The sequence below is a fragment of the Lates calcarifer genome, linkage group LG21 (assembly GCF_001640805.2).
Source record: "Lates calcarifer isolate ASB-BC8 linkage group LG21, TLL_Latcal_v3, whole genome shotgun sequence".
Classification (NCBI taxonomy): Eukaryota; Metazoa; Chordata; class Actinopteri; family Centropomidae; genus Lates; species Lates calcarifer.
Genome location: NC_066853.1, coordinates 19,098,891 through 19,121,450, shown reverse-complemented (window position 1 = coordinate 19,121,450; position 22,560 = coordinate 19,098,891). Strand labels below are relative to the sequence as shown.

The window sequence follows — 22,560 nt, the reverse complement described above, 5'->3', positions numbered from 1 at the left end:
TCACTGGTAAAACATCCTCTCCTTTATGTTCATTTTTAATCTTACAGAAAATGTGTATGATTTGTGTCAGAATTCTGGTCTATGTTCACTGAGCGTTTCAGTTGCTGTGGCAGTGCTGGGACGCCTCCTTCGGCCTCTGTGGTTTGTGTTGCAGGTCTGTTGGGTTGCACTGGTTTGAGTAGCTGTTTGTGTGCAGATGGCAACACAACATTGGTGCAGCCTCTGTTACCAAGGTAAACATGAGAGAATTAGCCAAAGGCCCTTTGAGTCACGGTGAAGCCGTTCTGTGAACTACAATGTCTTTTGGCCAAGTTAGACCCTTCTCAAGCAGTTTTCATTCTCTCTCATTTTTCATGTTGCACTGATAAAACACAATGAGTTTTGATGCTGAAGGATTTGAGTTTCCCGATACTCCTTTAAGAAGTGAGATTAAGTCATTAAGTCGCATTTATTAGGCTGTGTTGGTCGGATGTGCCACTAGAAATTTTCAATATAACCGGCTATCCCTGTCTCACACACCTACGAAACCTCAAACCTCCTCTGCTTTGGGTTTCAAGTGTGAATGAATGTCTAAGTAACATTAAGTAAGTTTAAGTCTGTGTTGAGTCACAAACATTCAGTGTTGAAGTTGAATTTATGTTGCAACTCTCCTTTTAGGTTTTTATTGAAGTTTGAAGTCGTCATCAAAATTTGTAACCCTTCTTTCACTACACTTGTGACTGTCATTGATGATCATTACACAACAACGTTATGTCACCCACTATCTTTCTCATGCATTCTTGCTCTTGTGTTTGGAAGCCTTCAGTCCTGGCCTTGGGGGGTGCCAGACTGTTTCCTGGCATTGTGAGAAATTTAACAGTCCAGGGATTTCAGGCACATGTTTTTGTTTAGCAACCGCATACTTGCATGTGAAGAGCTTGTTTTTATGCACTGGATGGAACTATTTTGCGAGTCAAAGACAATAGTACAGGTTTTTCTATTTTCTCAGAGCATTTCACTCCAGCCTTGATGGTGTTTATTTTGTGGTGGACTGACAAAGAGAGGCACACTGGCCATAAAACACCAAATGTCTCTTTGATTCTCTACAAGATTTTCCTTCATTTGTTTGGCTATTGCTGGTAGCTCTGTGAAGTCAAAATGAACCATTTTTGGATTAGAGTCATACTACTAAACTAGAGCACACATGTTTGTATCACTGGCAGTCAGTTCCAAACCGGGAAATATTATTGTAACCAATAAAGAGCAGCTGAACAAGTCATCTTATGATGCATGATTGTATTCAAATATGGACTACAAAGAGTGCATTTAGCAGAAAATCACATTTGTTCACTGATGGGAAACCCAACCAGGTAGTGTACTTCCTGTTTGACACAGTAACAACGACCCAACACAAATACATCCAGGCAGTTTACAGTAGCCACTCACTACACTGCCCATCAAGAAGCTGAGAGCGCTTTCAAGCTTTCTGAGGCTAATTATTTATAAACTTCACATTCCTCCCTGCTCAGCTACTTCACTGGTGACAAAAGCCCCAGTGTTTTTTTTTTTATGGACTGCCAAGTTGAGAGTTTGTATTAAAGGAGAGCTTGAATGCTGGTTTCACAGAGCGCTGAGAAGAGAAAGCTGTGGGCACAGACAGACAAGAGCAGCTGAAAAGCCTCTGAATAGAGAAGGCTCTCTGTTCTGTCTCATTTCCAATGTCCCTTTCAGAATAAAACACTGTTCTTCTTACACAGAGCTGCCGCCCACACAGGCTGTCAAGAACGACAAGGACAGTTCAATTTTTCCACACCTCCCGTCAGACCTGTGGAGGCAGTCACCTCAGGCAATTACAGGGTTTTTAGAGACCTTCTCAGGCACTTTGACCCCCTGTCTTCTGTAACAGCTTGACTGATGAAGAAAAAAACAAACAAACCAAACAGCAACCCATTAAAGAGCAAGATTACCTACATTTTTAAAATGATTTCTCATCTCCGTCATGCTGTACAGTAGTCGTAAGAAATGCTCAGATTCTTTACTACAAGTCCTGCATTCACAATGTTACTTAAATGAAAGTACAGAAGCATTAGCAGTAAAATGTACTTAAAATATCAAAAGTGAAAGTAACTGTAGTGTCTCTGATGAGTAACTGTCAGTTTCATTTTAAGCAAAAAAAAAAAAAAACCTTATCAAGAGTTAGTCTTTCGCTATGATGCACCTATGCACTTACAACTTATTGCACTTATTATTCTTTAATATCTAAGAATGAATTGTTGTATTTGGCCTCATAGAGGCACAGTTTTAAAGTCTAGTTGATTTGGACAGTTGGCCAATTTTGGTGGTATCACTTAATATTTTTAACATTTTTAACTTTTTCTCACTTAAGGCTCAAGTAAGAAGATCTCAAAACATTTATTTTCAATAAGTATTCAAGCATCAGGATCTCGAATGCTTGAGCACATGATGAAGTGCTTGGTGAATTCGCTCAGCAAACCGGTGTTGTATTGGCTGATTCTTTAACTGTAAGAGTAGACAAAGGAGTAGGAGGAGTTGGATCTGAGGCAGTGGGAGGAGTTACTACAGCTGCTCTCCCATCCACTCAAAGTACAAAAACTGTCTACCACACAGGCACAAAGGAGAAGTAGGAACTCTGACGGAGCATGATGCGAGCTGAGCACAACTCCTGAGGCTTTGAGATGAGGAGAGACAAGTAGAGACAGAGAGAGAGAGAGAGAGAGAGAGAGAGAAGTAGATGCTGAGTGACTCAGCTAGTCAGAAAGAGAAAGAAAGGGGGGGTGGGGGGGCAGGAAACAGACCCTGAGGACAAACAGTTGAGACACACTCACATTGTGACACACAGGCAGAGAGCAGGAGCTCAACTCCCAACTTCAGCTCTGCTCCTGGGAAGAAACCTTGTGGTGTGTGGTCAGGACCTTGTGAGAGGTGGAAAGCTGAAGAGAACTTTGCCGCTGTGGTGCTCAAAGGGACAAAAATACAGGATTAAATTTTGACAAAGAGGAGGGATTATGCCATGAGGACATTCTCTAACAGACCTGCATGTGGATATACCATCAATCCCTTTGTGGACACAGGAGCTTGTGGTGGTCAGAGACTTCCTGAGTGAAAAGGAGACACATTTGTGGACACGTTGACTGATTTATCTGAGTAAGTAAAGCTCAGTTTTCAACTCCTGGGGTGCAGCCTGGTTGAGAGATAGGGCAGGGGGAGGGGAGGACACTCCAGCCTGAATCTCTGTCCCCTGGGAGGGGTCTTTTCAGCCTGAGGTAACCCCCAAAATAACTACATCAAGACACAGGAGGGAATCATGTTGACCACATGTAGCGGCCCTGTCTAACAAGTGCAGTTATGTTGGAAAGAAATCTTTGTGCAAATGGCCTGAGTGTCTATCAGTGCGCACCGTTTTAAGACTGTACTGTGACTTTTCTCTTCCATTCATTGTGGATGTTGTATGCGGGGTAGCCCTTTTATTCTACAGCTGTTACATTAAAGACACCCCTCATCCCTCCACTCTTTGTCTTTCAGAATGTACAACACTACCTTCCCGACTACTACTCTAACCACATCACTGTTTGGGAACAACAGCTCAAACTGCACCAAGAACGATGAATTCAAATACCCTTTGTACAGCACCGTCTTCAGCATTGTGTTTGTGGTGGGGCTGATCACCAATGTTGTGGCCATCTACATATTCACCTGCTCTCTGAAGCTGAGGAATGAAACCACAACCTACATGATGAACTTGGTCGTGTCAGACCTGCTGTTTGTCTGCACGCTGCCCCTGAGGGTTTTCTACTTCATCAACCGGAACTGGCCTTTTGGAGGCACGCTGTGCAAGGTCTCTGTCTCATTGTTCTACACCAACATGTACGGCAGTATGCTCTTCCTCACCTGCATCAGCGTGGATCGATTTTTAGCCATTGTGTACCCTTTTCGCTCAAGGACGCTGAGGACCAAACGCAATGCTAGAATAGTGTGCGCTGCTGTATGGGTGCTGGTGCTGTCAGGGAGTCTCCCCACAGGGTTCATGTTGGACACCACCTCAAAGCAGAATAGCAAGATGAATGCTACTTTCTGCTTTGAGAACTTCTCCTCGAAGCAGTGGAAAGCTCACCTGTCCAAGGTGGTGATATTCATAGAAACAGTGGGCTTCATCATCCCAGCTGCTACTCAACGTTTGTTGCTCCATAATGGTGCTGCAGACCCTGCGTCGTCCTCAAACCACCAGTCATGGGGGGAAGCTGAACAAAACAAAGATCCTGCGCATGATAATTGTGCACCTCTTTATTTTTTGTTTTTGCTTTATCCCCTACAACGTAAACTTGGTCTTCTACGCTCTGGTCCGTACCAAAACTTTAGAAGGCTGCTTGGTTGAGTCTGTGGTGCGAACAATATACCCAGTAGCCCTGTGCATTGCTGTATCCAACTGCTGCTTTGATCCCATTGTTTACTACTTCACTTCGGAGACTATCCAGAACTCCATCAAGAGAAAGTCTCAGGTCAGCCGTACCTATGATGTCAAGTTTTCCGAGGCCCTGCAGTCAGAATCCAGCTCCAACCTGCAGTGCAGCCTGAGGAATCTAAAAGCTAAAGTCTTCCACAATGAGTCTTCAGTGTGATAGGTGAGGGTTGTTACAGAATCCACCTTTCCATAGAAAAACAAACTTCCATGACACCATGGGAATGGATTTTTTTTTTTTTTTTTTTTTTTTGAGTGCTTGATGAAGCACCTGCCAAAGAAGTATTATCTGATCCCAGTTTTCATCTCAGGGCAAATGTCTGGACCTGTCATTGACAAACTCTGCTCTGCAGTATTACTGCTACGTGACTCATTGTTCGCATCTGTGGATTTATTATTTTATTTATTACTACTTATTAATTTCCCTTTCCTGTGGAAATTGTGTTAAGCGCAATTACTCTGCCAGTGACCTGGAAGGGAATGTGTGTCACTGAAACAGCAGGACAGTTATGATATTGAATGCTACATGTGCGTGTATATCTGTATATTTTCATGGCAAGTTGTGGTGCTAACTTTAGATTAGTATCTATTAAATTAACATAAAGTTATATCAAGCTATAAATTGTACAGGCCTATGTTTGTTTGTTTTTTTAATTGTGAATTACAAATAGGTCACAGAAGTGCCTTTTTTGTTCTGGTGGCATTTCATTATAAACTGTATGTGTTAATTGCCATTAAATGCACTGACATGGAATCCCAGATACTGCACTCATGCCACAGTAATGAATAAAAGTCATGTACTGTCTAAAACAAATGAAAGCTTTTGTCTTTGAACTGAAGAAAATGCTCTTTTGACACTGCAGTGTAATTCATTTTAAACAATTATGAATCAAAGCTCAAAATATTGGTACAGTACCTGGTTATTTACAGCATTAAACTAAATGAGACTGCTTGCCCAACCTCTGATTTGTAGATGCCACGTGAAAATTGTCATATGGCACGCTACAGCTGTGACTCAGATTTCATTTCATTTAACCACTTAAATGGTTGTCTTGCATGCAAATGAGGAGGTACAGAAGTGGAAGTAAAAAGTCTAATAGTGCCTGTCTGAGTCCCTCTTGGGAGTGCCAGCTTCCTGTGTGGCAACCAGCGATGAAGAAGAGGAACTCTTAATGACAGAAAACAGACCATTCATATTTCCAGGCAGGCAAACATGATGTGTGAAAATATATGTAAATGTGGTACAAGAACCACTAAGTCAACAATCAGCATAAGCCACAGCCACAGTTATTTGCTTAAACACAGTGAGCACGAGAGAGGAGCTAAAACAGTGTAGTGTCTGTGATGTTTAACTTAACTGAGATAGGAATTCCACTTTATCATCCTGTAAAATTCTGTTGTCCTCCCTCAGAAGGACACAGTGTTTTTATATCGAAACTGACAAGGCTGATTCTCTGCACCAGAACAGAACAGCCAGTACAGCTACACAGTAAATCAGGAAGCCTTTGATCAACAAAGTATCACCATTTTGAGTCATGCAGCATAATTTAAAAAATAATTGCTCACACCTTTATTTGTATATAGAAAACAAAATTGAAGTAAAATTTAAATAAAAACAGAAAAAAAAATAAATCTTGTTTGCAGTTTACTGGAAAAACAGATGTGTGGTATAAATTTGTCCTGCCGTGTACAAATTTACAAGTTTACAAGTGATATAGCATCAGTGAAGAGTCAGCACAGCGTGAGAGTGAATAACAGAAAGCACATGGTGCTCTAACTTTATTGACATAGCCTGAAGGTCGGTCAGCGGCACTTTATTCGTGCCCCACCTATAACTCTGGTTCTGAGGCTGTGTGAGCGAGTCAAGGACAGGGTTAAAGACCAGGGCTGTTGTGAAAACAAACAAATACAATTTGACACTGAGGCAGTTCATGTCATGCGCATGCATCTTTCAAAAGCAACATCCTCATCTGGATAGCTGCAACATGACCACGAGCTTACTAAACAGTGTGAATTAGAACTTGTTCAGGACTGATCAAACATGTCAGTGACTCATTTCAAGAGGATAACTACGCATCCTTGATCATTACGCATTGCTGTATGAATGAGTCACTCAGTATTCAGGTTGTGTATTCAGCACACGCAGCCTGTCTGACCACCAGGTGTTCATGGCATGTTGTCATCTAAGGGCAAAGGTTAGGCACAGAGGGAAAAGCAAAAAAAAAATCACAGTTTAACAGTTTAATTGCAGTTAAGATAAATACACAAATTATCTCATCTTTTTATCTGTCATTTTGCACCAAGAGTGATTTAATAAGATAAGCATACACAGTTCTTACTAAATATTTCCACATCTCTTCAGAAAATGAACCAACACTTCCTGGAGTGATGTAACTCCTCAGTTGTTTCCATCTTACAGTGAGCATGTTGCTTAATATCAAGAACATGAAGCTGTGTATACACTGAGGTCTAATGGCTGTATAAGCACACTGTAACAGGGCTGGGACCCCTCACGTGAGCCCAGCAGGCTCCTCTGCATACACAACAGCTATCTAATCAGCGTGACCTCTCCTTCCCTGCAGAGTGCAGGGTGAGAAAACACAGACGCTGCACTGCTTGTCATCACATGTATTCTGTTCTGCATTGCTCTGGTAATTTCAGATGCATCAAAGCGCTCTTGTACAGCTTGAGATGGACTGAGGAGCTGTGAAAGTGATGTGGAAAAAATATAACAATTTCAAAGAACATTTGTCATGCACCAGTTTTATCTGCTTAATTTGCACAAATCAGCCTTCAGGGATACATAATATAAATAAGTAATTTGAGGCCACTACTGGAATCTTCCAAGGTCACACAAAACAGTATTAGTGTTTTGTCTGAGAGGATGCCTTCATCAGGGTCATCACAGTCAGTGCCATCCTCCAAATCTTAGCAGAGACAAAAACAAGCCTGGATCTAGCCTTTAACTTATGGCTTTCACTTCCTATTCCCCCCTGTAGTAAATACAGCATGTTTTCTCCAACAACCCTCTTAATGGCTACTTTGAAGTTCTGTCAGTCCCAACTGACTAGAGATCCTCTGGTGTGTTGAGAACTCGTGTCAGGAGTAATTTCTGCCGGGGCACTGACAGGGACCTCAGTATGTGGAAGGGGTAAGGTATGGGGGGTGAGATTGGGGTGAGGTCTTCGTCCTCAGATTCACTCCACAGCTCTGGATCACATGACAAGGGAGGTGCCTATACTACTATGGACCTCGGGGGAAGGGGGTCCCTGTAGAGGATGATCTACCATTTTCCCTGCATGGCTAAGAGGATAAATTTAGGAGGAAATAGCTGTTATTACACTAATATGCCCAGAGACCATTTAGATAGCTGCACTATTTTCCCACAATTACACCAGAATGACATACCACATCCCTGGTATTTATAGTCCCACCTTGGTTTTGAGGTAAACAGGTATTATTATTGTTCTATAAAATGTTTGTCACCCTCCGGGGGGGAGCGAGAGATTTCTCTTGCAAGACAACTTTCCTGACTGGGGAAGGAGAAGGTAATAAAAGCACACAATGCAGGAGACAGAACATTGCATTAAGTAATCATTTGTCAGGATGTGGTTTGACAAAAAAGAAGGATCTTGCCTGTGCAAGCACAACAGCCTCACTCATTCTAAAACAAGAGGCAGCACAGAACTAATAACCAGCGGTGGAATGGGCTCAGTGTCTGCAAGGAGGGAGGTAAACTAAATAACTGCACCAACAGTCACATGTAATCCTCCTTAACTCTCTGTCGCCTCAGACCATAAACAGGTCTTATCAGTCCCTGGAGGGGGGGTATTTGACCAAATCAGCTCTTGGTTGCATAACATCTGTGGAATGAAACAGAAAGCATAAACAGCAAGTTGATGAAACACTCCCTTCATTTGGGTACCAGAGTGTTTATAAAAACATGTATGCAGCATGTAAAAGTGTACAACCTGTTGAGACCAGAAAAAGGTCATGGCGCCCTCATATACATTTCAACATTGCTGCCAAGAAATGAAATGGGGACATTTTAACCACATTTGACGAGTAAGTGCACAGTTCCCATGGTTGTTCTCTTCTCAACTAGATGAGTCTTTATCTTAAAGAAAGAATTCAAAAAAAAAAAAAGGTGGTTGGAACCATTTGTTAACCAACCAAGAGCTTCCCGTAGAATTGCACAGATATGGGTGAAGATGGTTTATGCAGCTGTGAAGTTCATCTGAGAAGAGCCTAATGTGGTCTGATTTTAATCAATTTAAATGGTAAATCTGGTGATTAGTTTCTTTCAGTTTGTGTGTGTGTGTGTGGGTGTGTATGGGTATGAACACGTCAGTGAAAATGTTGAAATACCTGGGAAGTACTAAACAGTTTCACAATAAACTGAAAGGCCACAAGTCCTAGCATGACATGGGAAATGGGCAGTTCTTGCCAAATTTGTTCTGTGAATCCTGCTGGAATTCCCGTAAACACTCACACGCGTACACATTCTGACACATAATATTTTGGTTTGACAGATTTATCTCCCAGAAATGCCCCTCTCCATGTAAGTTGTTGCGCACTGCAGGTTGTCTCCGCCCTCAATACAATACACTGTACGTACAGTACACGTGCAATACAGCAGTTCATCCAGTCTTCAGTCTGAGTGTTTTGGCCTGACTGAACATCATATTACAGTCCGTTGGAGAAAAAGAAAAAGAAGAAACATTATGATTAGGTGTGTTCTGCTTGATAGGACAGGTTGGAGTTTCCTTAGCTGGAAGCTCATCCTTTGGAGATTCCTGGGGGTTTAAACGATGTCTGACCAGCCAGTGTGAACATATTAATCCTCTGTTGTAGGTACAGCTTCTAACCAGAGAAGACAGCCTACTGGTGCGAATGACAGTCTCATAAGAGAAAGGAAATGTCACTGGGTCAAACCCCAGAACAACTACATGTCCCACATGTCCTGTCAAAACATCCTTGTAACAATGTAAAACCGACAAAAAAAACTTTTGCAAGTGTTCTACTATGAACCACATATGACATCACCTCACAATGTGTAACTGATAAGTTGAGTTCCTGCATTATTAGTCAGTGATAGGATAAATGAGTAAACAAGCCACTTTTGTAGCACAGATTGACCAATTAATGTAATAATACCACCTTGCTATATCTGCTGGCTATTACTACAAGTCTTGAACAATGCTGTATCCTTATCGCGCAGTTGTACTGAACACGGAAGTTGCACTGAGGCCTGAAATTCACCTATCAAGTTTTACACAGCAGCTCTGCTAAGCACATGGCAGGATTAGTGATACCTGGGCCCCACTAATGCTACAGCACAGAACTCATAAACAAATGGCCATAGCACACTCCACAGCACAACCAGACATAAAAGCTGACGCTTACAGGTCAGCCTTTAGGTCAGCATGTTACCCATGAGGAATTTCCACAGAGCACACAATACTTCTTCTCTTCCTCAGCAGAATTCAGCCTCCTTTAACCACAGAAAATTACTGTTTAATTCCAGAGAGAGGTGATGTCGTCCTCTGCTCAACCCAATCCTTTGTCCAAAAACCACAGCTCTTAGTAAAATGTAATCGTCTTTGTTGTTTACTCTATAAGTTCCTGTTTTTAATGAGGGTTTTATCACTACCCAAAAGAACAGAATAAGAAGAAGTTCCTATTCAAACTTACATACGGCATGTTTAAAAGATGACCTCCGTATCCTTTTGAATCAGGGTCTCGGAGAGACACTTAATTTAGTGAAACTGTTGCCTCAGGGTGGGAAGGACATGGCTCATTGATACCCCACAGGTTATCTGCATCGCCCTAAAACAAACCACACAATTAGCCCCATGTAGCAGAGAGATAAGATCAAGATAATTCCACTTCCAACAGAGGTAGCATGAAGTAAGAGAAGCGTGATGAAGCATGTTTTGTAAACCATCATCTAGAGTTCTGGGGTGTACCTCTCTTCTCGCCCTATGTCAGCTGGGGATTTCCTCCATAATAATATAAAGTATGTGTGATTTAGTAAATGGGCCAAAACATGAAAGATCCTTCTGCACATGTCAAACACCCATATTTTTAACACAGAACAGCATGCATGCTCGGAAAGTCCAAGTGGCATGACTGATAAAAACATTAACTATTAACTTGTCATTGATCTCTCTTTCCTATTTGAACTTGCACAATGTGAATGTGCTGTTTGAAAACAATGAGATATAAATACAACCACATAGAATCACAAGACTGAGTGATTTGATTTATGTTGGAGATTAGACTGACACAGTACATATTTGGGGCTTGAATGAATCTGTGTCAAACTCATTTTGTGAATTAATGAAGCTTTTATTTTCCTCCCAACCAATGAAACCTTTCATATAAAACACAGCCCAAATTCTGTTCTAAAGGCAAATGAAAATGTTGCCTTTAGTTAGATCACTGAGCAGTTTTAAGGATATGCCATTTGTCTCTTTGATAAAACCGCATGCCTCACAGATAGACAAATATAACATACTGAGTCATTCTGAAAATGTCTTCCCCTGCTATTCTTTCTGTAGATAAAGAGCAAAGATACAGGCCTGAAACTCACTTTTCACTGCGGGTGCGTTCGTTGTAGGAGTTTCTTTGCATCAGGTATGTGCAGCTGGAGCAACAAATTAGACTCATTTCAAAACCACAGCTCAAAGCGTTGCCATAGAAAACAACAGTGCTAGCATGGCAGGGTGAGATGTTTGACAGTTAAGAGAAAAAAAAAATAACAGAACATTTTTAAAGCCTCTCTTAGATCGGTGCATTCAACATAAGACATGAGGAGTGAGTTCGACTTTATTTAAAACTACAGAAAAGATTAAAAACTAAAAGACAAATCACATTTAAAAACTCTTATATGGAGCTATGTAATTCTTCACTTAAAAAAGCAGCTGATTTCAGTCTGCTATTGATCTATTAATGGCTCAAGGGAAGGGTTGCAAAGGGGACGGGCCAGCAGTGCCTGGGACCCTGCCTAAAGGTGAAGCAGCCCATCAGGAGTCACCAGGCATGTGAGCCACAAACAATGACAGCTTTTAAAACTGCAAATGGTCCGACTACATACACGGAGCTGGCACTGTCCTACATAAACCCTCCTGGGATCCAAATTTAACTGTTCCTGACCTTTTTACTTTGAGCGCCCTGATGAATTGTGCTGTTCCACGACAAACCCCACTTGGCCACGCCGGCCTCTATTGTCTGATACCGAGCAACAAAACACTGCCAGCAGACAATGGAGGGTCACTGCAGAGGGCTTGAAATAATCATAACAATGACAGCTCCCATATTTATAGTTGCAAAGAGACACCCAACTGCAGCCCCTAAGTGCTTTGTTATTAACAGGAAAAGCTGCTCCCCATGAAACACTTCTCCTTAGTGGGTGAGTCATGGCAGCAGGTTTCATTGTTTTCTCCAGTGTGCAGTAGGAGTGAGGCTATAAATGTCTACTAAAACCTCAAATACAGTACAGAAACTAATGTAGCTGAACATTTTAAAATAGCACACAGTAATGTGAAAAATAACACTTTTTCTTAAAGAGAAACGTGAAAGATCAGAATCAGGATCAGTAGCCAGTCCAGAGATCGCTGGGTCATCTTGCATCTGCAGAGCTCTTCCTGAGTGAAAGCAGGCCACAAAAACAGGGACTGTGAAACAGGCAAAAGAGGAACAGAGATTGCAACAGATAACAAGACTCAATATTTCATCAAGAGTGATGACAGAAACTGAGGGTTGAGGTGTGAGGGCAGCCTCCCAAAAAGACGAAATGAAAGGCCTTTCATGCATCATTTGATAAGAAGGGGAAGTTACTCGATTGTTTGCTATCAGGTCACCAGGGTGAGCAGGAAGAAAATCAATGAAGCTCCTCAGATTAGGAGGCTTAGAGATGCAACCTCACTGTGACTCTGAGCACACGTGGAAATACAGGATGTAGCGTGTTAAGATGAGTGAGACAAAGAGTGAGAAAGACAGAAGGGAAACTCTAGATCAGTGTGTCTCAGTCCTACAGATTTTTCTAGCGTGAGCTGCTCCACCGGAGGCACACCAAAGCATTGTGGTTTTTGCTCATACTTGTCAACAAAAGCACAACAGTGAGGGCGCAGAGGAATTATCTCCTCTGACACTGACATGGTGGTAATACTGCAAGTTTCACTTCTCACTTCTCTCACGTTTCCAGTCCAGAGCAAAAACTCACATCATCAAACAGATCTAAAGTGTAAGTTACATGATGACCTGACGATCCTGCTGTTAAATGACAGTGTGAGAGTGCTGCACAGATGCAGAAATTCATTGAAAGAGTACTTTCTCTCTTGACTCATTTATAGCCATTGAGATACAACAGACACGACTTCACATCCTTCCTGCAAGAGGAAGCCCCTGTTCATGTGCTTGTTTGCCTCTATATTTTCTGAAGTACAACTGCATAAAACTGTTCAGTCAGGATTTTTTTTTTCCAAGCCGGGACTTCACCTTCACCCCTGACCCAGCAGTTACAGGAAGAGCTGCACAATTTAATTCAAACCAACAATAAATCAGGTTTTGTTAAGACTGTGTCAGAGAAGCCCCATTAGACTGCAAAATAGTAAGAGGTGCTATTTTTGGAGGGATAATTTTTGTATTAGATTTACTGTATAATGTAATGACAAACTATACTGCAGTTTATAAAAATCTGTTTATATCAAACTGATATCAAAGGTTATGACAGAGAAAGAAAACCAAACCACAGCAACATTCCTAAATAAATAGGGTTGTAACTCATGGTGGTCCCATTTCCTAGCTTAGTGCCACTGAGCAATATAGAGATCTTAATGGAATCATAATAATAAATAAAAATGGGGGAAATAATCTAGAAAAACAAATATATATGGTTAAACTATATACTGTACATACTGTAAAGTTGTTGTTGTTTTTTTTTTTTTACCATACCCTGTGCCTCAGATGCACATGTTGGCTGTTGCTTGTGTGCACAGGATTATTCACTCTAGGACAAAAAGTCTTAAGCCAACATTACATTTAGACCAGACTCATTTTAACAGGAAACAGCAATTAAAACCCTTCCGCCCATACATGGAATTAGGGCTGGGTTTAAAAGCTTTGACAATTGTGCCAATACAAATACAGCCTTAAGTTTTTTTAAAAAAGTGTCTTGATTTTGATCAGGAAATATTTGATCAAAGAGTAAGTAAACAAACCTAAGAATCTGACCAAGCATTTGATTCCTACTTAAAAGTATTTAACACTTTTTGATGCAAATGCCTGTGTACACTGACGTTTAAAAAGTACTGTGGTTCAAACATTTATTTACAGCTGCAAATAACATAAACCCAGAGCCACCCAGGCTCCCCGGTTTACATTAGATGACTGAGCTATAAAGACACTCTCAAGTCCATCATAGACACTGATGGGAGACCCTCCTATCTGCAGGGCACACAACATGCTGACGCTGTAGTTCACAACTTTATCTGTATCTCCTCTGAACATTGACATGGAGGTACAAGGGGAAATATAGTAAAAATATAATAATATAGCTTGGAGTATGAGCCCTAGAGGGGGGGTCAGTGTGGCTTCAAGATAAGGGGCGAGCTGTGGCCCCGAGCTTCCTCAATAAAACACATCATGGGCAGATATCTGGCAAAAGACTCTCCTAGAGTGGAGTATTCCCATCAGCCAATGGGAGGCTACTTATACTGGAGGAACTTTGGCAGCAGGATAATCCATCCTTGGTGTGACTGTTGGTGAATCAGCACCATTGTGAGGTTTGTTGACTCAGGGGTTTGTAATATTTTTATCCTGTTGAGCCCAGACTGTCTTGGGCAGGGTTTGGTTTTGGTCTAACTCTTGTCACATGGGGTTAAGGTATTATCTGCTTTTATTTTCATACTGTCAAGATTTTAATTCGGCAAAACAAAGAGCATAACAGACTCTACTTGTTCCCTTACAGTACCTATACTCTCTAGGGTGCAAACAACCAAGAACATAGTCTGCGTAAATTCACATAAAAACAGGGCAACCACTCACAGATCTGACATTTAATTTGACAAAGATATTCTGGTTCAGGTTTTAGTGTACCTGAACCAGAATGTAGCTTTTCTCAGTCCATCCCACTCACGGCAGCGTTTCCAACCCCACCTAGTGGTACATAATCGACACTTACTGTGGGAAAGACCAGCACTGTCACCTCTCTATCTCTGCACCCTTGCGGCCACACCAAATTAAAAATAACACAACAGCTAAAGGGGCCAGATGCGTGGTTTGTTAGTGTCTCGTCGAGAGAATAAAGCACAAAGAATACCAGCGACTGAACATGTTTAGTCTATGTTTGATATTGCAGAGGAAACGGACATCAAAAGGTGTGGGTGTGCTCAAAATGGCGTGACCCCAAGAAGACCCAGCTGCTCTGAGTCTAATATTTCCTGCTTCCCCCGACAAGAAAAACAAGAGCTTCCAGACGACCTCAATCTACTGGGTAATGTTATCACTGGTGATGTGAACAGTACACAACAGATGTTCAAATCAAATGAGAGACAGCACAGACACATCCCAGGCATCTTTATGTAAAACAAACAAAAAAAGGTTTTGTGACAATGAGCTGAGATCCAGTACAAATATAGTGTTTTGTTGCAGCACTGTGATCAAGAGCTTGAAACATCCAATATAATAAAAAACTTACTGTCTCACTCTTAGTGTCTGAGCTTAACTAGAATTTTGTAAACTTGGATATAACCTACTAGAAAAATTGGTCCTCATCTATAAGACCAATAACTGGTCTGACATACATCAAGTAAAATTATTTTTACCATGTGGAAACCGTTTTAAACAAACATATACATTAATAATGGCAGCCTTGTGAATGTGTAGGTTGAGAGGGAATGAGGCTTTAGTGTTCTGAAAACATTTTTTCAACTTCATCTATCCAGTCACATGGAGATTCTTCCTCAAAGTCTCTGTGAAGAGAGCACATACAATACAGGAGGTCACATACTCAAATCCAGCACATTCTGTACTTTCCTCAGAGGTCTAGCAGATAATCATTCAGCACTCTCTCTAGATATTAATATTTAATGGGAGTTTAATGTGAATACTGTTTATTTTGTCCAGTGGTGAGTTTAAAAGCAATTTTTTTTTCTTTTCATTCAAAACTCCTAAACATTTTGTAAAAACTTTAAATCAGCACATCAGCTCCTTGCATCTCAACTTGATTTTTACATAGAGGGATAAACTATGCAAAACCAGTGTGATGGCCCTTTATAACCACATAAGACTTCATTAGAATGTCAAAATAAAACCAGAAACTCACAGTGATCTCATGCTAAACACAGCAATAAATCATGGTTACTTACGTGTCCTCATCATCAGAGCGTGGCTCCAGCCGGTCCTCGTCTACAGCCACTTCCAGCTCTGGACCGTCAGTGTCGTCACCCTGCGGCTGGGAGAGGGGTCCCACTAGCAGGTCGTCTCCTGCAAATGGAAACCACAACACCACAGACAGCTATTAAGCTGCAGATCCTCCACTGTAATGACACAATTCTGTGATGACTGAAATTACTCTTTTAGGAAATTATCTCAGTTTATTTGTTGTGCTCTATAGAAAAGGTTCTTATGTTAATTCACCAGACCTCCTCTGTTTATTAAAAAGGTGCTGAAGGCTCTGCTCAGCCGGGCCTTCTCCAACAGACTCAGTAGCCTCTCGGGAGGATCCCTCACCCACTGCCTCCTCTGCCTGCTCTCCTCTGGTTCCTCTGGCACATCTGAAAAGAAAAAAAAAAAAAACAGAGATTCAAAACTCTGATAATGTATTTCATTCTTCAAACTTAACTAACTTTTTTGTACATTTCAGGAAATGAAAATGTTGACTTTGCCATACTTGCATGAGCAGAGCCTATGAGGGTCTGGCTGGTTGATGCCATGCTGTCGGATGAGACGAGGCTGGCATTGGCCAACATCTGCAGCACAGTGTCTGATGGCGCAGCCGCCCACTGCTTTCGATGGCCAGGCTCCCTGTTTTCACAGTGACCTTCAGCTGACTCCATGCCTGTGGTGGGGGGTTATTTAGGACATTTTTTGTTATAATTCTTGTTTAAAAATGGTGAAAACTGTGCTTTCTTTCTAACTGAGACTTCACATAAAGTTACGCAGCGTGGTTCTGCCAGAATCGCAGCAATATATCCTTTATTTCATGGTGACATTGTTAACTTTGATGTGGACTCTACCTTCAAATGTTGACAATTTTATTAAACTCTTCTCTCCCAGAAGATTAGCCACCTTCTTCCCCTCTTCTATGTTCCATCGACCCATGCGCCTCCCCTGCTCCTCCGTCTCTATCACCTGTAAAAAATTCAAAGCTGTGCAGTAAATCAAACACATAACATGAGCTCCGCGGCCATCTGAACTAACAGAACCTTGTCAAAGGTCAGATTCCACATAGGGTCACCACAGCTGGGGGAAGTTGTGTAAGAGTTTGAATTCTCACTTTGACACTATGTCCTGACAGTATGTCGTTCTGATAGATGGGTGGCCATAAAATCACTTCAGGCCCAGGAGCGAGTGTCTCCTGCGTGGTGACAGTCGCTGTTTTTACCTCAGAGGGCAAATGTGAGCGCAGGAGTTTCGAAACGCGGTGAGAGGTCAGGATGGTGTGCAGGGACGGCCTGTCTTTTGGGTTTGTCCTGAACATCTGCTTGACCAAATACTGCAGCTCGTAGGGCAGGTGGCTGGGGAGGGGAGGGTACGCGCCCCGGCACACCTTAAGAATCAGGCTCTTCCAGCTGGATGCCTGGAACTGGACACAAAAAATACACAGAAGATAATTTAACTCAGCTGAAGATACTAGGCCTCCATCATTCCACAACAGTGCAGTACCTTGCTGAGCAGTAAGATAACAGCAGGAGGTATTTCATACAGTGATTCATCAACAGTATTTGGAGAGAGGCCCACAGTCAAAACCCGTGGTACGCGGAGAGAGAAAGAAGGGAGGGGTATGTACCGGGTGTCGCAGGGTGCAGAGCTCATAGAGAACACAGCCCAAAGACCACACATCACTGCAGAAGACAGGAACATAAGAGACGGTTGTTCATTCACACCAGACATTCGTCATGTACTGGCACAGACAAAGAGAAACAAGGCTGGTTAACCCACGTACAAGTTGCATAACCACTGCTGAGCTGGGAACGTAGCTGAGGACACAGACTATTTTCTGTTTTGAAAATTCCTCATTGTTTGGAGCATTGACTGACACTCAAACATCCAAGACAGGCTATTCAAAAGCTCTGTGTTCACAATCTATGCCATCAGAAAATCAAGCCTGAGGGGAGACTGTCAGCATTCATGGAAATTTAGATTTTTTTTTTTTCTTTGATTGAATTAAAAAGTTTGTTGTCTGTTTGTCCAATGATAGTTGTTTCTTGTGCTGATGTAATGTCAAATGTACCCCATGTGAACCAATGAAACTTAACTAATCGTATTGTAATTTTTCTGTACATATCATAAATTCCTACAGGGGTTTATGCACATATTCCCATTGGAAAGGTGCATATTCTTTGCTCTATCAATTTAACACTCCCTGTAATTATGCAATTTCCCCACATGGATCCATAGTTGTTGAGGTTTCATTTTATTTTCATTTAATCTCATGCCGTATCAAATCGAGGAACCAGCCAAACAGACGTACCTTTTATTGTTGTACGGCTTGTTGTCCCAGATTTCTGGAGCCACATAATATGGCGTCCCAACATAAGTGTGAGCGTAAGCCTTTGAGCTGCAACACAATACCAGAAATGAGTGGAAATTAAAATGGAACAGCAACAAAGTACATTAATTCCGAAATGACAAACGCTCTCTACCTGTTCAGAATACATGCTGAGCCAAAGTCCCCAAGCTTGACTGTCCCATTCTCTGCCAGGAAAATGTTCTAGGTGTGGAAATGACAGAGAAGTGTTGATGATTTAACGTGAAGCGAGAGTAAGAGCAGCCGAGCTTGGTAAAACAACAATGTTATGCATAAGTGGGGATCATATCTTGATCAGCAATTTCATCATTGTTCATTTCACTCCACAGCGCTCACACTGATGAGATTCTATCAACATGCAACCAACCAATAAACTAAATTATTGACTGCCTCTGATTCAGAAAGGAAATCTGATCTTCCCAGTGAGTCCTGCATGGTTACTGCAGACTCACTGCAGTAACCATGGCAGTGTGCTATGTATGTTGGTAGACATTAAGTAAAATCTACCAACATACATAGCAAATATAAACTAGGATTTCTAGAGAATACTGTACCTTGGACTTCAGATCTCTGTGCAATACCCGTTTATCATGGATATGCTTTGCACCTGCACACATCTGAGCAAACCACCTCAAGATCTGGGGGGAAAAAAAAATATTTCACTGAAACAAAACTTGAAAAGAGATGTAAAGAATTGTGAAAATACTTGCAGTTAATCCAGGCCTACATCATCAATACAAAACTGTGTATTCTTCTGTTGCTGGATCCTCTGCAGCAGGTCTCCTCCACTGCAGTACTCCATGACAATACACAGGAGGTCATCAGCTGAACAAACAAAATCACATTGCCTGCTCTGCAATCCAAATAATAATAACTGTATGTCACGAGAGTACAAAACGTTGTGTAATAAGTTTTAAAGGGAACGCCATGTCTGTGAATACCTTCAAATGCCTCCCTGAAGGCCACAATATTAGGATGTTTCATTCTGGACAGCAGGATGGCTTCTCTCCTTGAAATCTCCAATTTGGACTGGTTCTATAAAAATGCAAATATGAATGCATTTCTTATTATGCAAAAACAAGCAGCCTCCATGTTTCTGTGCAGGCAGCAGTCTGGTAGGTTATCAACACAGAGCAAACAACATTTCCACATCTGACCCCAGTCTATAACGTAACAGTCTGGATGCAAATATATTCAATGGAGTGATGGTTTCTCCATATGGCATAGTGGAAATCCAGCATTGAAATATTCTATTATTATTATGATGATTATTTTTCCCAGAGAGACTAATGTATTGAGGCGACCCAGTTCAACATAGATAAGTAAGCAAAGCTTTGTTTGTATGAGACTTTTTTCAAACTAAAGTTTTTTTTAAAAATGCTTCACAATAAAAGCACAAGCAGGATATTAAGCATAAGAAAAGAAACGAAAAAAAAAACGATGGAATTGATCAAACTGAAATATCGATTAAAGGTTGAAGATAAATCCAGTGTGCACAGAATCAATCTCTTTGTTTGCTCATACCTTTGGCAGCTGGATTTCCTTGACCACATACTTCTCCTGATTGCTTTTACAGTGGACTAACAAAGCCCTGCCGAAAGATCCTTCACCGATGACTCTCAGGAGTGTATATGTCTCCATGGAGCACCTTCATACACCACAATGAGAGACCACAAATGATTTTTTTGAAAAAACACACACATCAATCTATAACAGAGTGAGCCGGTGGAGGCGCCACTATACATTACATTTTCAGTCAAATTTTACTCCTCCGTACAACGTGTAATTCACCAAAGAATCATTTACCTGTACTCGTGTTGTTTGTTTGGCCGCTACTTCCTTATTATGTATGACGTAGCGCAGTCACTGCGCGACGTCGCCGCTAGATGGCAGTAGATTATAATCTCTATGTCCTAGAATGAGACTCTTCCCCATACAACTATAATAATATTATCCTAGTTTGCCTTGTTAGTCTGATGGTTTCGTGTTGGACTATTTTGTTTTTTGAAGTTCTTAAGTAATACATTTAACGGTTTCCCCCTTAATTTGACGCATGTGTTTTCAATTTATTATATTATGGCTACAATGTAGTACTACAGGCTCTACTCATTATGTTGTTGATTTTTTCTTCCATTCCTCTTCGACTAATCTGCTGTAAAGATTAAATTATAATTATGAAAATAAGAGTTTGGATTGCCCAACCTTCACCTAATATTAACTCATTAAAAATAACAGGACCGGGGCTGTAAAGAACAGTATCGGGTCCTTTCTCTGCCTGCTGACCCATTCTGCTGCCAGGGAAATTGAAAAACTGACCCGCAGTGGTCCATGTCAGCGTTGGTGATCAGCGTGAGCTACGAGATGCTTTTTCTGACAGAGCTACAAATGCAACGAGCAGCAGAGTGGTGAAAAATGTGTCTGCCTGCCGGGTCGCAGCATGGTGGCAGAGGTAAAATGTTGGCTATGGTGGAAAAGTAATTGAGCAGCGTGACACAGATGAAACGTTTCCTGGCATGCTTCTGCGAGACAAGAAAACTCCAGGTTACGATACTGGAGCAGTTCCGCGTCCTCTTTTCTCAAGAGCCCGGATAGCTCAGTCGGTAGAGCATCAGACTTTTAATCTGAGGGTCCAGGGTTCAAGTCCCTGTTCGGGCGGCTAAAGTTTTAAACATATTTAAGTGGTGCTATACTTAAGTTAAGTTCCTTGTACGTCTGAGATACTATGAAATATCCCATATCACAACTGAGTACAATGTTCAACTAGGGACGGATGCAGACAATGCACCTTTAGTCTAACAGGAAATGTGAAGAATGCTTAAGTGCAGAGACATAGCCAGGACAAGAGTACTGAGATGAGTAGTACTCTTTCACCTCTAGGCAAAAATTTGCTCAGGCATCAAAAAATAACCTGTATAATTTCATGTGTTTATTTATTTATTCATTCTCTTTATTTTGTTTTAATTACTGAATGAATTGATGAATACCTAAAAGCAGTCAAAGTTGAATGTAAAAAAAACCAAAAGTACACAAGAATTAGCTTCTAAAACTCATCATGTGTAACTTGTGTGTAGTTGTAGAATGTGAACCCATCCTTGAGATGGATAAAACCCCCTACATTCCTAGAAAAAGTACAGAGGACATGACCTGGTTAATAATGCATCCACTGATTTCCATTCATAACCATATAATATGAGAGTCTAATTATGAGTTGCTGTTGTTCAGACTTTTAAAACCAATCAGCACGTAAACTGAATCACAGTGCAACTGTAATGTATTAATGAGGAAAAAAAACAATGCAGACCTAACATTCACTGGGATAGATTGCAACTTTCAAGAGTCTGCCAATAGATTTTCATATCACAAAGCAGTTAATGGAAATCGCTGGCTCACTGGGACAGCAGAAAAAATGTATCCAAAACATGTATAATACGCATGTATAAATGGGCAGCACAAATGTAAAGCGTATGTGATTTGTAGTTAAGGAGCTGAAAGTGAAGCTGCAAAACACACCGGTATGTTCCTTTAATTTTCAGCAGAATTCCCCTAACATCTTGAGCAGGGTAAACCGAGTGCCTTGTAGCCAAATGACTGCAGAGTGGATCCAAATGTCTAATATTTGCCTCATTACATTCTGTTTTGCTCTCTGGCAGTGTTGTGGTTGAACCTATTAGTAAGTAGTCTTCCACAGGAGAAAAATAAAGGCAATAATGAGGTAAATATTGGGCATGGTGCAACCATTTGTCTACAGCTCCTGGATTATGCTGCACAAGCTGTTTGGGGAAATGTGATGGGCATTTTTTTTTTTTTTTTTTTTTTTTTTTTTGCTTTTGTTCGAGCTGTGAAAAAATGTCTTAGTTTGCTTAGTTTGGGAAGAGAGACCCTGCACTGGTCTCAGCTGAGCTTCTACTGACAAGACAGCAGTGAGCTCTTTGCTTTGCCTTACATAATTCTGCACTAATTTAGAGGTAAATCAGAAAGTGGACTGACCACAGCCTCCAGCTGGTGATTTTCATGTGTTCAAATCATAAGTACAAAGACAAATAATTGTATTTTGAAAGAAAAAAAGGTTTTAATAAATATATATTTAGTTAATGAGAGGATCTTCATACAGCTTGATTTGACCTACCCCAGTATTTAAGGTTCAGGAAGCTGAAGGTGAAAGCATGTTCTGTTCCTTACATCCTTGATATCTAAACTATCACAACATGTATTTAACCTCAAATAGCAACTCAACCATTATGTAAAGTTGGACACAGGTGACAGTGTTTATGGCTAAAGTACAACAATGTCAGACTGTTAGTTCTGTTCTGCTCTTGTGAGTTCATAGGGGAGGAATTTTCACATGGCT

The 22,560-nt window shown here is 41.1% G+C and overlaps 2 protein-coding genes and 1 non-coding gene across 7 annotated transcripts; 2 read left to right on the top strand and 1 right to left on the bottom strand.

The window, feature by feature from the left end:
- Positions 1-2,599: 2,599 nt before the first annotated feature.
- On the top strand, positions 2,600-5,415 carry lpar6a (lysophosphatidic acid receptor 6a). The gene is given in 3 exon segments (XM_018665610.2): positions 2,600-3,144; positions 3,523-4,159; positions 4,161-5,415. Coding segments are annotated over 2 exon segments (1,092 nt in total). The 5' UTR covers positions 2,600-3,144; position 3,523; the 3' UTR covers positions 4,617-5,415.
- Positions 5,416-15,020: 9,605 nt separating this feature from the next.
- Positions 15,021-20,099, bottom strand: nek3 (NIMA related kinase 3). Of its 5 annotated transcripts, none has more exons than XM_051065610.1 (14): positions 20,019-20,099; positions 19,737-19,860; positions 19,154-19,247; positions 18,940-19,037; positions 18,767-18,850; positions 18,328-18,395; positions 18,156-18,242; positions 17,472-17,526; positions 16,959-17,267; positions 16,699-16,813; positions 16,353-16,520; positions 16,105-16,236; positions 15,829-15,946; positions 15,021-15,432 (listed from the first exon to the last, which is right to left on the bottom strand). In XM_051065610.1, exons 2-14 carry the CDS (start codon positions 19,851-19,853, stop codon positions 15,366-15,368), a joined length of 1,512 nt encoding a protein of 503 aa, XP_050921567.1. In that variant the 5' UTR covers positions 19,854-19,860; positions 20,019-20,099; the 3' UTR covers positions 15,021-15,365. The 5 variants fall into 5 exon arrangements, with proteins under 5 accessions (XP_050921567.1, XP_050921566.1, XP_018520937.1 ...); XM_051065609.1 differs by having other exon boundaries at positions 19,961-20,026; XM_018665421.2 differs by having other exon boundaries at positions 17,067-17,267; positions 19,961-20,026.
- Positions 20,100-20,794: 695 nt separating this feature from the next.
- trnak-uuu (transfer RNA lysine (anticodon UUU)) lies at positions 20,795-20,867 on the top strand. Its single transcript has one exon. It is a non-coding gene; the product is annotated as a tRNA-Lys (tRNA).
- Positions 20,868-22,560: the final 1,693 nt, after the last annotated feature.

Coding starts and splice junctions, on each gene's coding strand:
- nek3 (XM_051065609.1), bottom strand. Junction 18,243..18,327: donor TCAGCATGTATTCTGAACAG/GTAGAGAGCGTT, acceptor ATTGTGTTGCAG/CTCAAAGGCTTACGCTCACA. Junction 15,947..16,104: donor CTTTTTAATAAACAGAGGAG/GTCTGGTGAATT, acceptor TTCCATTTGCAG/GAGACGACCTGCTAGTGGGA.